At 40.1% G+C, this 12,973-nt stretch overlaps 2 protein-coding genes across 3 annotated transcripts in view; one reads left to right on the forward strand and one right to left on the reverse strand.

Annotated features, from left to right (window-relative positions):
- The window catches only part of LOC310704403 (dermatan-sulfate epimerase), a 145,652-nt gene that overhangs the window by 12,981 nt on the left and 119,698 nt on the right, over positions 1-12,973 (forward strand). The gene's annotated exons all lie outside the window — the stretch shown is intronic.
- The window catches only part of COL10A1 (collagen type X alpha 1 chain), a 44,653-nt gene that overhangs the window by 4,060 nt on the left and 27,620 nt on the right, over positions 1-12,973 (reverse strand). Inside the window, exons 1-2 of one of the 2 annotated variants that reach the window (XM_083497788.1) lie at positions 5,579-5,668; positions 4,918-5,077 (exon numbers count right to left, since the gene is read on the reverse strand). In XM_083497788.1, coding sequence (XP_083353914.1) covers positions 4,918-5,077; positions 5,579-5,584 — 166 coding nt within the window. In that variant the 5' untranslated portion in view covers positions 5,585-5,668. Of the gene's footprint in view, positions 1-4,917; positions 5,078-5,578; positions 5,669-12,973 lie in introns of those variants that run through there. The other variant, XM_083497789.1, reaches the window with a different exon arrangement.

Consider the following 12,973-nt stretch of genomic DNA (forward strand, 5'->3'; position numbering starts at 1 on the left):
CTAGGAAGAAAGAATTCAGGAAATTAAATGTGTATTTTCTAAGAGACCTTATCTGGTGTAAAGAAAGAAGGCAGGTCCTATAAGCCCCATAATGTCAGATTTCTCATGTCCTGCTGAACGGAAAAAACAATAATTTGTGAGGTTATAGGGTGGGAGCCATATCCAATCCAGAACAAATGAATCAAGTAACATGCAAAACAATTCTATGCATGTTTACTCAGACGTAAATCCCAATGTGTTCTATGTAGCTTACTCACAGAAGAAGTAAGGAGGCAGAGGATTTAATGTCTATTCATGAAAACTTCAAATATGAAATCTAGTTTTTACAACCTCACAGTTGTGTTTATAGGGTTGCTGCCTACACTGCAGAAAATTGCTTCTAATAATAGATTGAAACTATAGTATTACAAAGGAAAACCTGAGCTTGGCTGACTTTAGTGGGACTATTCCTTAGTAGTTTTAGAACTGCAGCTGCAAAAGCTATGTTTAAGCAACTAGATCGGGACTCCCAAACTGTGGTTCATGAATCACCAGTGGTCCATGAGCTTTATTCTGGTAGTCTGTTGCATCTGGGGATTTGTGGTTCAAGAAATAGTCATATTTGTATATTACTGTAAATATCTTACTGTATTGCAATTCAATCTGTAATGACAACGTATGCGAAACAAAAGCGGCAATAAAAATAAAATAACATCTAGCACAGTGCATTAGAATATAACATCTAGCACAGTGCATTACAACAAGAGACAGAAAAGTCATTGTGGTTAGCAGTTTCCAAGCGGTCTGTGCAGGGGCGGAGGAGGTTTGTGAAACACTGAACTAGATGATTGCATGGTGTTCTAGAAACCAGCAGATGGAGCCATTCAACCATATGTTAACCATAGCAAATCATGTAAAGGGATTTAATTTCTTGCGTAATAACCCTTTTCTATTTCTTCCTCTGGGAGCAGGCAGAATTTTATGCAGCCATAGGAGATACTCATTAAAACAAAGTATTGTAACGTAAGCACTGTTGTTGTTTTTTTAAAAAATAATAAAATAAAACGGATTAGAATAAAATAAAATAAAATGGATTAGAAGTTTTAATTTTTCCATTGCCATAACTTGCATAGTTGCAGATAATAGCAGAGGGTATGGAGCTTAAACCCGAAAACAAATCTTGATTAGCTAATGAAGGTGGCAATTGAAATACTGTGGAACAGGAGAGACCTCCAATCACAAAGTCCAGTACTATGGTGATCACTGGGACCATTAGAAATGCAAATATGTCTAAGTTTGTAAAAGTTTGTCAGATTAGTTTGTATGAATTATATCAGCTATTATTTATTTGCTGGGAAAGGGGGACAACCTCACAATTAAGATATTGCATTCTCCATGGATAAAAGCGACAAACAAATATGCCCAGGGATATAAATTTGATCAGCTTTGCAAAACTTTGGTGGTTCAGTATTAGGAAGGACAATTTAACCATCAGCATGCATTAGCTATGTAGGATAATGTAGGATTTCCCCCCATACATTTTACATTATTTGGTCACTTCCATGTCAACCCACATCTGAAAACACCCTGTGACATGGGTTTATCTGATAGTTCAAAACACAGAGAGAGTTGAGAATAACCAAGTGTAAGAAAGAAGCATGGCAATGAAGGCAGAAGTAAGCAAGTAAGGAGCCAAGCAGCTCTGTTGGCAAGAGCGAACCTCAAAGAGGCTGTTTGGGATTAAGTAGGTAGGAAGCCAGGAAGCCTGTAAAGGCTTTCTGCAAAGTGCTGAAGTGCATGTGAGGTACCATTAAGGCTAAAATGTTCATTTAATGCTTTCTGGTTTGTGTACAGCAGGGAGCATTGTGGAACAGGTTTAGGATCTATTCAGTCAATATCTGAATACTTTGAGGAATCCAGATTGCCTAAATCTGATCTGTGTGTTTGTAGTCCTATTCTCACAAATGATGCTTAAATTGATAGATTCTCCTAGGGCAGTAAATTGAATGAAAGAGCTTCATTCACTAGAACATACATTTTATTGAATATCTACCAGACTTAAAAAACATTATTGGAGACTGGCCACACATTATAGCCACTGTAACAGAAGCTACCCAGGCTCTGATTGACACTTGAGAAAAGCTCAGAGGCATTTGGCCTGACGTCACGCTGAGAAGGAAGAAGTCGCCACTGGCAGAGAGTCTTTAGTTTCTCATTATCCTGTTCAGCTAATTTCCTCTAGCAAATTAGAAAGGAGGGATTTGCTGAGAAATGTGATGGGTGAAAAAGCCCATGGGCTAGCAGACTCAACTTCTGTCTCAGCATCATGTTGGTAAACACCTCTGACTTTTCCTTGAGGGTCTGTAGTCTACTCTAGAGAGCATCTTAAAAATTCTCAGCAGTCAGAGCCTGGTCATTTTTATCTGGTGAATATAGCTCATCTCTTTTGATGATGTCTCTGTGTAGATCCATTAGCTAGAATGTAAAGAGTCTTTCCATTAACTTCAACTTAATTCTTAAATCCTTTAAATATTCAGAGTGAGTAGCTCTCTGCAAACTCAAGGAGTCTCATTTATCACTGTGGTATGAGTCCTTACAGAATCAAAAGCAGGACTGCTATCTCTCATGTGTGACGTTCACTGTTCTATAGGGAAGCATAGTGACCCTGAATACCTAAAATGTCATTAAATCCCCCATATGTATACATGGGGATATTATTACTGAAGTTTCTTCGGATAACAATATCTGATTATCAGTTACATTATAAAGCTGTCCAATAATAAAACACTCAGTTCTCAAGTTTTTCAGTGGGCATGCCTTCAGACAGGAATTTAATAGCACTTAAAGTGGAAATGTCCCACTTATTTATTTATTGTTAATTAATGCGATTGCTGCAAAGGGTTGACTTTTCCTCCCGCTTGACTTAATACATTTCGACTGATTAGCTGTGTAATTAAATAGACTCTTTCCATCACATAGCCACTAATATTGTGTGTGTACTGTGCAAAAATACTGTGCAAAAATAAGCAATATTTAAAGGAAGATAAGCCTTATAAGTATACTTATAAGGAAGTGAATGTTATTCATTTCAGCTGGATATTTTCCCAAGAAAGTGGCACTTCACACATCTAGGCTAGGCTCTTAACATTATCCCAGCAGCAGTACTGCTTGTATCTGTGTCACCAGGTAAGAAGCAGTCAGTCTGGGAGGAGCCACCTTTGAGGCTCTTCTCCATGCCAGAGTTAATCCAGTTTCCTAAAGGTTGATACTGGAGTGGGAGGAGCCACAGGGTAAATCTCCTTCCCTGCAGCTCAATGGGTCTCATGTGATCCTGGCAGTATGGGAGAAAGCAGTTTCATAGTGCTTTCCATCCCACAAGGGTAATATGAGTCCCAGGCCTACGTTTCTGACACAGATTGATTATATATCCACTTCCCAATTCATGCATGCATAAGAGAACAAGACACTTGCAAAATAAGACATTTGGACATCAAAGTCCATGTGTTGAAACTCTGATGTTCCCTTAAATAAGGTATGAGGAACCTGAGATCCATCAGATGCTGCTGGACATTGCCACCATCTTCCTTGTCCATGGGTCATGCTGGCTGGGGCTGAAGGGAGTCTCAGCAATTTCTGGAGGGTCCCAGGTTCCCCATCCCTGCCTTACATAATAAGACTGCAGTTCTAAGAAGCAGAGCATGCATCTGGTGAAGCAACCATAAGTGAGCTTGGAATTACAGTTCAAGAGTTAAGAAAGCAATATTCTGCATCTGTAAAACCTTCCAAAATATTGCTTGAATTCTTTCTCATTCTTGTCTGCAATTTAAGATCTTGTAATAGCATTGCTACTCTGAATTTGATTATTCGGTGTATTGTAGCCAATAGGATTTTTGAATCAAATAAACAAGATTCCTGGGAAGGTGTAGCTATACACCTATGTCTGTTTATGCTGGTTTTATACCACTTTAATTGCCACTGCACACTGCCCCAGCCTACCCACAGAGCCACTTACATGCATGGGTGTAAGCACAAGCAGATCTCACCAAGAAGAACTGAATGAATGAAACTTACAGCTACAAATTTCTAGAACTTCTGTCAAGGTTTAGTAATGATTGACATGATTAATATTTTGCATGGTGGGATATATCCTGACAACGTATCTAGTATATTTGATAAGGCTGTTCTTACTGGTAGATCTTTTAATTCTAACACTAAGTTCTGTTATTTTTAATACTTGTGTATTTATTGTGTTCTCCCTTGAACCTCTGAATGGTAGCATCTAAATGTTTTAAAATATATAAATTTATGCTGCAACATGAATAATCTAGACTAGCCCTGTTTACAATCTTGCTTCTGGGTATGAGTTGTAGGTTGTAGGTCTCTTAGTCATTCATACTAGCTTTGTATCCATATTGACCTGTGAATGTAAAGCTCAGAAAACCACATGGTCCAGTCTTCCTAGGGTGAACCAGTTCAAAATTCAAGTGGAAGGTATTAGGTTTGAACATTTTCCTCTTATAAGATAAATCTCATTTCTCATGGAAAGCTAGTATATCTACATTGGAAATTTCTCTCTCTGACATTCTACTTTTTAGTGTATTGCACTGAAAGCATCTTATGCAGAGAGCTTTCACGCATGCTATCCCCCCTGTGTTCACTGAAGTAGTACAGTTCCCAGGACTCTGCTATGTAGAACAACTCTTACGTTATAAACCAGGTGAACAGCTGTTGCTGTTCCTTAGGCAGCTAGTGCTACAGAGATAATATTAGTAAATACCTTAAATAAAATCTGTTTACCTTTATTCACAGAACTAATCCTTTTGTACCTGTAAACAACAGTTACAAAATAATAGCTATCTTAATTTACAATATACTGTAATCAACATGTTGAACAAAACTACAGGCTGTCCATATTTTTTAAAAGGAAGCATTACTTACCTTGGCTTTTCACACCGAAAGGTAGGAAAGCAGGCCCTTTCACTGATTCACTAGACTGCACCTTAAAGCGTTCAGGATAATAGACAGTGCTGTAGACAATGTTCACGGAGAGCAGCAGCAGCAGAAAAGATATTTGTAACTTCATATTCCCAAATCCACTCTGTATTGAAGAAAAGGGTACAATATAATTCTTATAACAGAAAACTGAGTTGTAATAAAAACATACCCACAGCATTCTGCTTCAACACTTTTCCAGGCTTGTGCATTCAACAATACACATGTGTTAAAATGACATCATTTAGTTTAAAAAGTTGAATCAGAAGCTATTCTGGGTGTCAGATCTGGTCACATCTTATTGCATTATCAGCCTTCCCTACAGCATGTGGTGTGATCTATAAAAGTGTTTGTGTGTGTGTGAAAATAACATAGCTTCTAGGTACTGAAATATTACATGCCTACAAGCCTTTTAAAATTCCCAGAAGAAGAAACCAGGTCTTCCTGTTTCAGGAGCTGTAGCCATCAGGAGCTTATGCATATGCAACAAGAAGCCTTCTGCAGTAACTGTAACCAGAATACCCTCAAGTGCCATTAATGAGCACCTCTAAACCTCTGTCCCACTTAAATGTATTTGTAAACCAAGCCAGATGGAATTGCAGCATACCGGCATGTTGTAGGATTACAAATGTGCAGTAAAGCAGACTTCAGTCTTGCCTCATGTGTCCTGCTGCCACAGGTGTGCAGAGCAGAAGCTGCTGTTCCAAGCATCATCCTGACTTATTTATACTGTTTGTGCCTTCTGACATGAAGTTGCACTCTGTTGTAGCCCCGCCTTCAAACCAGGAAAGTGCTAATTATGGTGGAAAGTTTTCTTGGCCAGGGATGTTGTGTCAGGTTGGATTTTTTTTATTAATATTATTTTAGATGCCATTCCCTGTTCATGAATTTACTTTTATTGTACTGGGACTCAGACAGGTCATCTTGTAAGAAAACACATGAGTTGAAATAGAAAAGGGTAAACTTTTATTTTTCCTATTGAGATTTTCAAAGAAATGGGTAAGCCATGCTAAGACTAGATTTCTTCACTTGGCTATTTTGACAAGCAATCCTACTAAATACACGAGGGCTTACGCCACGTTAGAGATAAGCCAGAACTGCTCAAAGTTTCTCTAATTCCTTTCCCTACTTTCAAAAACCCATGTACTGCTTTTGAAAAAAAAACACCCTCAAATTTAGACTCTTTGAAACAGAGAGTAAAAGAAAAAGAAAAGTGAACATTGCAAATAATTAGCGAAGTACTAAGCCAAGTGAAGAGGACTGCATTCAATGTAGCACTTAGTCTCTAATTCCATCAGCACAGGGTTTATTTATTGTAGAACAGAATATTCTCCTCCTCTGCTGCCTCCGCACGTTCCCTGAAAGAGTTCTGGGATTCTCCCCCCCCAACCCCCAGGAGTAGATTTGGGGATGACACATGGTGTTAGAGTGGGGAAGAGATGGGGGGAAATCCCGTTGTGCTAACAGTAATCCTTGTACTAGCACTTTTATTTTGTTTAATACCACCCAGAATCTCCTGCCAGATGATTCACTGTCTTGAGGATCTCAGCTTTAAGTGAAACAGAGCCAGTTTCTATCTTACCCGGCTGCAAAAAAATAATTTAAAAAAATGCTTCCATTCCTCCCCTCCTCCTGTGCCTGCCTCTGTTTCCTCCATCAGCTTTTGGTTGCAGAAACAACAGCAACAACTATTCTAAATCATGGAAGCCGGGTAAACCTAATGTTTATGTGTGCAACTGCACATAATTGATAGAACATTTCTTTTGAGCATCAGAACTCTGATGTGTTCTGCTTGGAAGCACTGCACCTTCCATTTCAATGGAGGAAGTAGTTTCATGTATGTGTTCCATTCCAGGTATGGATTTCCTTTACTGGATGGAACATGTTGTGTGCCATGTACACATTTAAGTGCCCCTATGAACTTGAAATGTGACCTTATTTTAGTTAATGTTCTTTCAGCACACACACAACCTTGTGCTACATGTTTTGGGGGTATGGATGATCCTTTATCTTTGCAGTTGGCCTGCATTAGTAGTTCTGGTTCTCTGTAGTTTATTATGAACATTCTTACCCATTCTGAGATTTGGTTCCCCACTAAATAGTCTGGATACTATTATTGCTACAGGTGATCTTTTCCCCTTGGTGCACCTGGTATGCACTAGCTGCCACTTTTGCAAAAAAGTTTACACGTGTGAGCTCAAACTGTGATTTCAGCCCACCAAATATGTGGTTACAGATGTGCAATTGGGGCTACATGCAATGGGGTCTCTGTAGATAGGCCCATGTGCAAACATGACACTCGGTGGATGGCAGGATGGCAGGGGGTCTGTGCTAACTGCAGCATTCACAGTCTGCCATTCATGTGTTACTTGGCATTGGTGTAATTGCAGCTACTGTAGTTACTGGCATGAAGGGTCAGTATGGCAACAAACTGTATCCTAGATCTGCTACTTGTTGCCTATTTACATTACAAAGAAACTGAAATGTTTGGGCTGTTAACACCAGTACAGTCGTACCTTGGTTCTCGAACGCTTTGTGACTCGAATGTTTTAGCTCCCGAATGCCGTAAACCCGGAAGTGAGTGTTCCGGTTTCTGAACGTTTTTTGGAAGCCGAATATCCAACGCGAGGTACGCAGCTTCCAATTGATCGGAAGCCACTCCTTGGTTTTCAGATGTTTTCGGAAGTCAAATGGACTTCCAGAACGGATTCCGTTCAATAACCAAAGTATGACTGTAAATTGAAGAGACAAATAATTGGTATTGTATGTTTGTATTTTTGCTTCTTAGTTTCACTAGTGGTTTTTTTTAATAGCTTACTCATAGCAAAAAGATTGACTAGCCTCTGTGTGGTCACATATGTTTGATGAAGGAAGGAGAAAGTACACAAAACTATGTTGACCATTATCCCACTCCTTTCCTTGGAATGAGTCTTGGTTTCTGACATAAATATATTTCTATTGTAGGCTTGCATATGAATTGTGGGATTATTTGTACGCCTTCACTGCTATTTGTAGTAACACCTGACTTTCAAAAATGCACCTGTTTTTCTTATTTGATTACCTGACCAAAGTCTTGTACTTGTAAATAAAGCTTAACCCCACCTAGACTTAGCAAGTGAGACAATATCCCACTTTTAGCTTCTCTTTCAGTTTATTATTGACAAGGTTAGCATTGATGAGTGCGTGCTAGGTAGGGAGAAACACACTGTATTATATGTCAGGGTTTGGTTTTTTAAATTCTGTCTGTTCATGCAGTGAAGACTGGAGTGCACCGTAAGTTGTGTGGCTGAGGAATAAATAGCCAAAAACTTGTAGGCAAAACTCCACAGTACAAAGCAAGGCAATATTGGCACCCTTACACAATCTAAAGGGAGGAAGATTTCTTTTTGAGCTCAAATATGGGAATCGCTCACACTCAGCCAACTCATTCAACATCAAAAAAAATCCAGCCACCAGGCCTCTGATCAAATTTATTGGACCAGAAGCAGGGCTTATTCTGTAGCAGTACCAGCTTTGTAGTATCTCCATCCAAAGCAGGCATGATGGGCCCAGTTCTACTCAGCCTTTCAAGAGCTTGGTAAAAACATTCAGCTCACATTTTAGGTCAGCTGATCCAGTTAACAGAAAGTTGATGCTGTATTTAAAACTTTCTCTATTCCCTTCTTCTTTAATTGATCTGCTTTTACATTTGATTTATGTGTTGCATTTTTATGATCATGAGTCATTTTGGAGGGTACGTTTTGAGGATAGGATTGAATATTTAAGTACAACAAAAAAATCCTACACCCTGAGCCTTGTGTCCTAGCAGCAAATTGTAGTGACTGCTGGAAGGGGCTCTGTAGTCCACAGGGTTGTGGCCACACATGGCCCACAGAGGTAAACAGTGGTGACCTGTTCCAGACATATTTCATTGAGAAGCAACGGGTTAGCAAAGATGTTGGGTATAGATCAGGCAAGGCTACGATTTGAGCAGCCACAAGATAGCAGTGAGAAGGAGGCTCCAAGTGCAAAAGGTCCAGGACTTAGTGCTGCAGGTAAAGAACTATTTTGCTTTTAGTTTTACAAATTTCATACCTTCTGGGAACTTTTGCATATTTGCTTGCCTTCTGAAGACACTATGGCTATCTGCCATAGGGAATGCCTGCATATTGCACAGGAATGTGGGGGCTATTCTGGGACAGAAATCATGGGTAGCACTGACTGGACCAACCAGACCACCCACAAAACACAGGAGGTTATACACACACACACACACACACACACACACGAAAAGTGTGTTGGTTCCCCTTGCAGGTAAAGCACTAGCTATCCTTTTGAAATTTCAAAGGTTTGGTGCCATCAGAAGGGTCAAGCTTTCTGCCAATTTCATCTAATTAACACCCCCCCAATAAAAGTTATAGGCATTTCTAGTAAATAGCAATCAAACTTTAAGGCTTCCCAGCACCAAAGCCCCTGGATCTATTTGCCTGCAACTTGACAGCCTTTATTCTCCCTAGAAGGCCTAGCATGCCTGCAAATTTCATCTACTTCTGTCAAAAGGGGTGGGAGTTACAGCCATAATAAAATAATAATAACACTGAATGGAAGGGAGGGAACAAAGGAGACTTGGATAGACTGTGAGCCAAATTGTGCAGTCTACAGACCTCCTTGGACCAATGTGGACTGTTTTCCAAAGCACCAGATTAGAGTCTGAACTGAAGCTTGTCAACTGATCTGAAGTGAAGCTTGTGACGCAGCTCTAATACCTAGTCTTATAACCTGAGAAGATAATAATAATAATAATAATAATAATAATAATAATAATAATAATAATAATTTATTATTTATACCCCGCCCATCTGGCTGAGTTTCCCCAGCCACTCTGGGCGGCTCCCAATCAGTGTTAAAAACAGTACAGCGTTACATATTAAAAACTTCCCTGAACAGGGCTGCCTTAAGATGTCTTCTGAATGTCAGGTAATTATTTATCTCTTTGACATCTGATGGGAGGGCGTTCCACAGGGCGGGCGCCACTACCGAGAAGGCCCTCTGTCTGGTTCCCTGTAGCCTCACTTCTCGCAATGAGGGAACTGCCAGAAGGCCCTCGGTGCTGGATCTCAGTGTCCGGGCTGAACGATGGGGGTGGAGACGCTCCTTCAGGTATACAGGACCGAGGCCGTTTAGGGCTTTAAAGGTCAGCACCAACACTTTGAATCGTGCTCGGAAACGTACTGGGAGCCAATGCAGATCTCTCAGAACCGGTGTTATGTGGTCCCGGCGGCCACTCCCAGTCACCAATCTAGCTGCCGCATTCTGGATTAATTGCAGTTTCCGGGTCACCTTCAAAGGTAGCCCCACATAGAGCGCGTTGCAGTAGTCCAAGCGTGAGATAACCAGAGCATGCACCACTCTGGCGAGACAGTTCGCGGGCAGGTAGGGTCTTAGCCTGCGTACCAGGTGGAGCTGGTAGACAGCTGCCCTGGACACAGAGTTAACCTGCGCCTCCATGGACAGCTGTGAGTCCAAAATGACTCCCAGGCTACGCACCTGGTCCTTCAGGGACACAGTTACCCCATTCAAGACCAGGGAATCCCCCACACCAACCCACTCCCTGTCCCCCAAAAACAGTACTTCTGTCTTGTCAGGATTCAACCTAAGAGCTTCACCCCAACCTTCCCACTTCAAATTAACAACTAAATGATCTTAGACTGTCAGTATGTGTATGCATATATAAAACTAAAGTATAAATACTTCCCCGCAGACACTAAAGTTTGCAAAGTGGTTCCTGGTTAAAATGGCTAGAAAGCTTATAAAAATACCCATTACCTTAAGTGTAAGTAGCAGAAATTGATAGATGTTGGTTGTATGAATTTATTGACATGTAATATAAAATACTTGTGGTTCTCTCTCTATATATAGACCAAGTACATTTTAGCATTTCTTTTTTTACTTTGAATTTGTAATACCATATAATTTAAAATGCAGTCTAGCCACTTAGAATTAGTTTACATGAGAGGAGATTGTTAATCTACATATTTCAAAATAAAAAGGCTTTTAAAAAATTCATCCTTTTTTCAGACTTCTGACCAATTGACCAGTAATTTTTTTACAGAACACTTATTTTCTTAAGTACTGTAAAGTCCAATTAAGGCTGGGATACATTTACCTTTTCTGAAAATTGTATGGCACTAAGAGTACAACACTATATGTGAGTTGCACTGACTGGATGAGTGCAGAATTGCTGCTACATTCTATGCACAAGTGCAACTAAGTTGTGCCAGTCTAGTGATATTATCACAGTGTGTTGACATTGGTATGTCAATTTAACAAGACTGCATAAGTGCTACATGAACTATGACATCTTATGAAGGCATATTGATGAAGGAGGAGCAAAGGAATTGCTAGTTTAATCCAGACCCTATATTCCTCATAGCTACAGCTGTTTTTCCTGCCCGCTCAAACGTACTGTAAGCCAGCAAAATATCTGCTGTAACTAAAGATGTGCTCAAATGAGTCAATTGAGAACTCTGACACTAACCCATCTTCCATAGCTACATTGGAGAAAAGGAATCTAACCTACTTAGCAGTGAATCAAACAGAAGTATATAAGCCTCACATATAAAGATTCATGGCATGGACCTTCACCACATATTCCCATGCCTAAAAAGCACACAAATGGGAACCTGATGTTTCAATGTGCCCATGTCTACATATGTGTGATCGTTCAGGATGTAGGGTGGTGGAAGCAATTTCCATCCCCTCCTGCATTTGTCACAATCCGCACTATTGCCATTCTGCTACAGTTCAGCTTCTACTAAAAAATAAGCTGTTCATCTCGTTTATACTAGCATAATTAAATTATGTTATTCATTGCATTAAGACCATTCAATGCATTTCAGTGGAAAGGAAACATCAACACCAATACAGAAAATAATGTAATCATCTACACAACATTTGCAGACTAAAAGAACCATGAAAGTGAATACCACTCTCATTTGCTGGCATGATTTCTATCCCTGACCTCTAACAAACATGTAAATTGTGTTACCTGAATGACATGTTCTAGGCTCTTTAATGAAGAGTCATGGTGTGCAAAACTAGGGTTTCTGGTATGAGGAGAATTAGCAGCAAGACAATGAATCAGAGTTTAGAGTAATTAGCTATGTGATTATTTACAAAATAGGCAGAAATTAGAGACATTAGGAATCAATTACACAGGAAGCACCCTAAGAAAAAGCAGTCAGTGTCTTGCGACCCCAAGTAAGACCTGCAGGATTACCACACTTTTTCTTTGTGGGACTTCTTGACTTTGAAAGCTATGTGATGGGCAGAAATGTAACAAGTGCAACAACATGAAGGTACAGTGGTAGGAAAAGCTGCGCCAATTACTTTCCTGTCTGCCTGGAGGCCCCAATTCACCTGTCTTTATCATGGAACACACAATGTGGAGTGAGCACCAAAAAACACTGCCAAGCAGTCAGATGAATGAACTTAAGCATGGCTGACTGGAATTACAAATATCCTGCGGCATAACTGAGTCACTCAGTCATCTTTGGTCCCTATGCCAATCACCGCAGCGCTCCAGGGCCTGGTGATATATATAGACCTTTCTCTAGGGAATGAGTAACTATGATCAAACCTGGAATTTCTTATACGCTGAAAGGCTGTGCTGTTCTACTGAGATACACATCAACAGAATACACTTTTTGATACTCATCGGTGTCTGTTGTTTATTGTAATTTATTACATTTATATCACATTTCTTTATGGCAGGCAACCCTGGATCCATGAATGGATCTGTAGGAAAGGGGAGGGCATGTGTCTTAGGCTGAAACGACGAAGTCCTCCTTTTGTCAACACCTGTGGTTGTGTGGTTATGGTGCTGCTTTCTAGAATGAGATTCTTGGGCTTGCTTCTTTGCCCCATCCAAATCTTGCTTCTTCACCCTTTTTCCATCCAGAACTAACACTGCAGGCAGGACTTTGCCTTATGGAGGTTGCCTCAACAACTAATGCTTCTCATG

Source organism: Podarcis liolepis, assembly GCF_965112155.1.
Source record: "Podarcis liolepis genome assembly, chromosome: 3".
Lineage (NCBI taxonomy): Eukaryota > Metazoa > Chordata > Lepidosauria > Squamata > Lacertidae > Podarcis > Podarcis liolepis.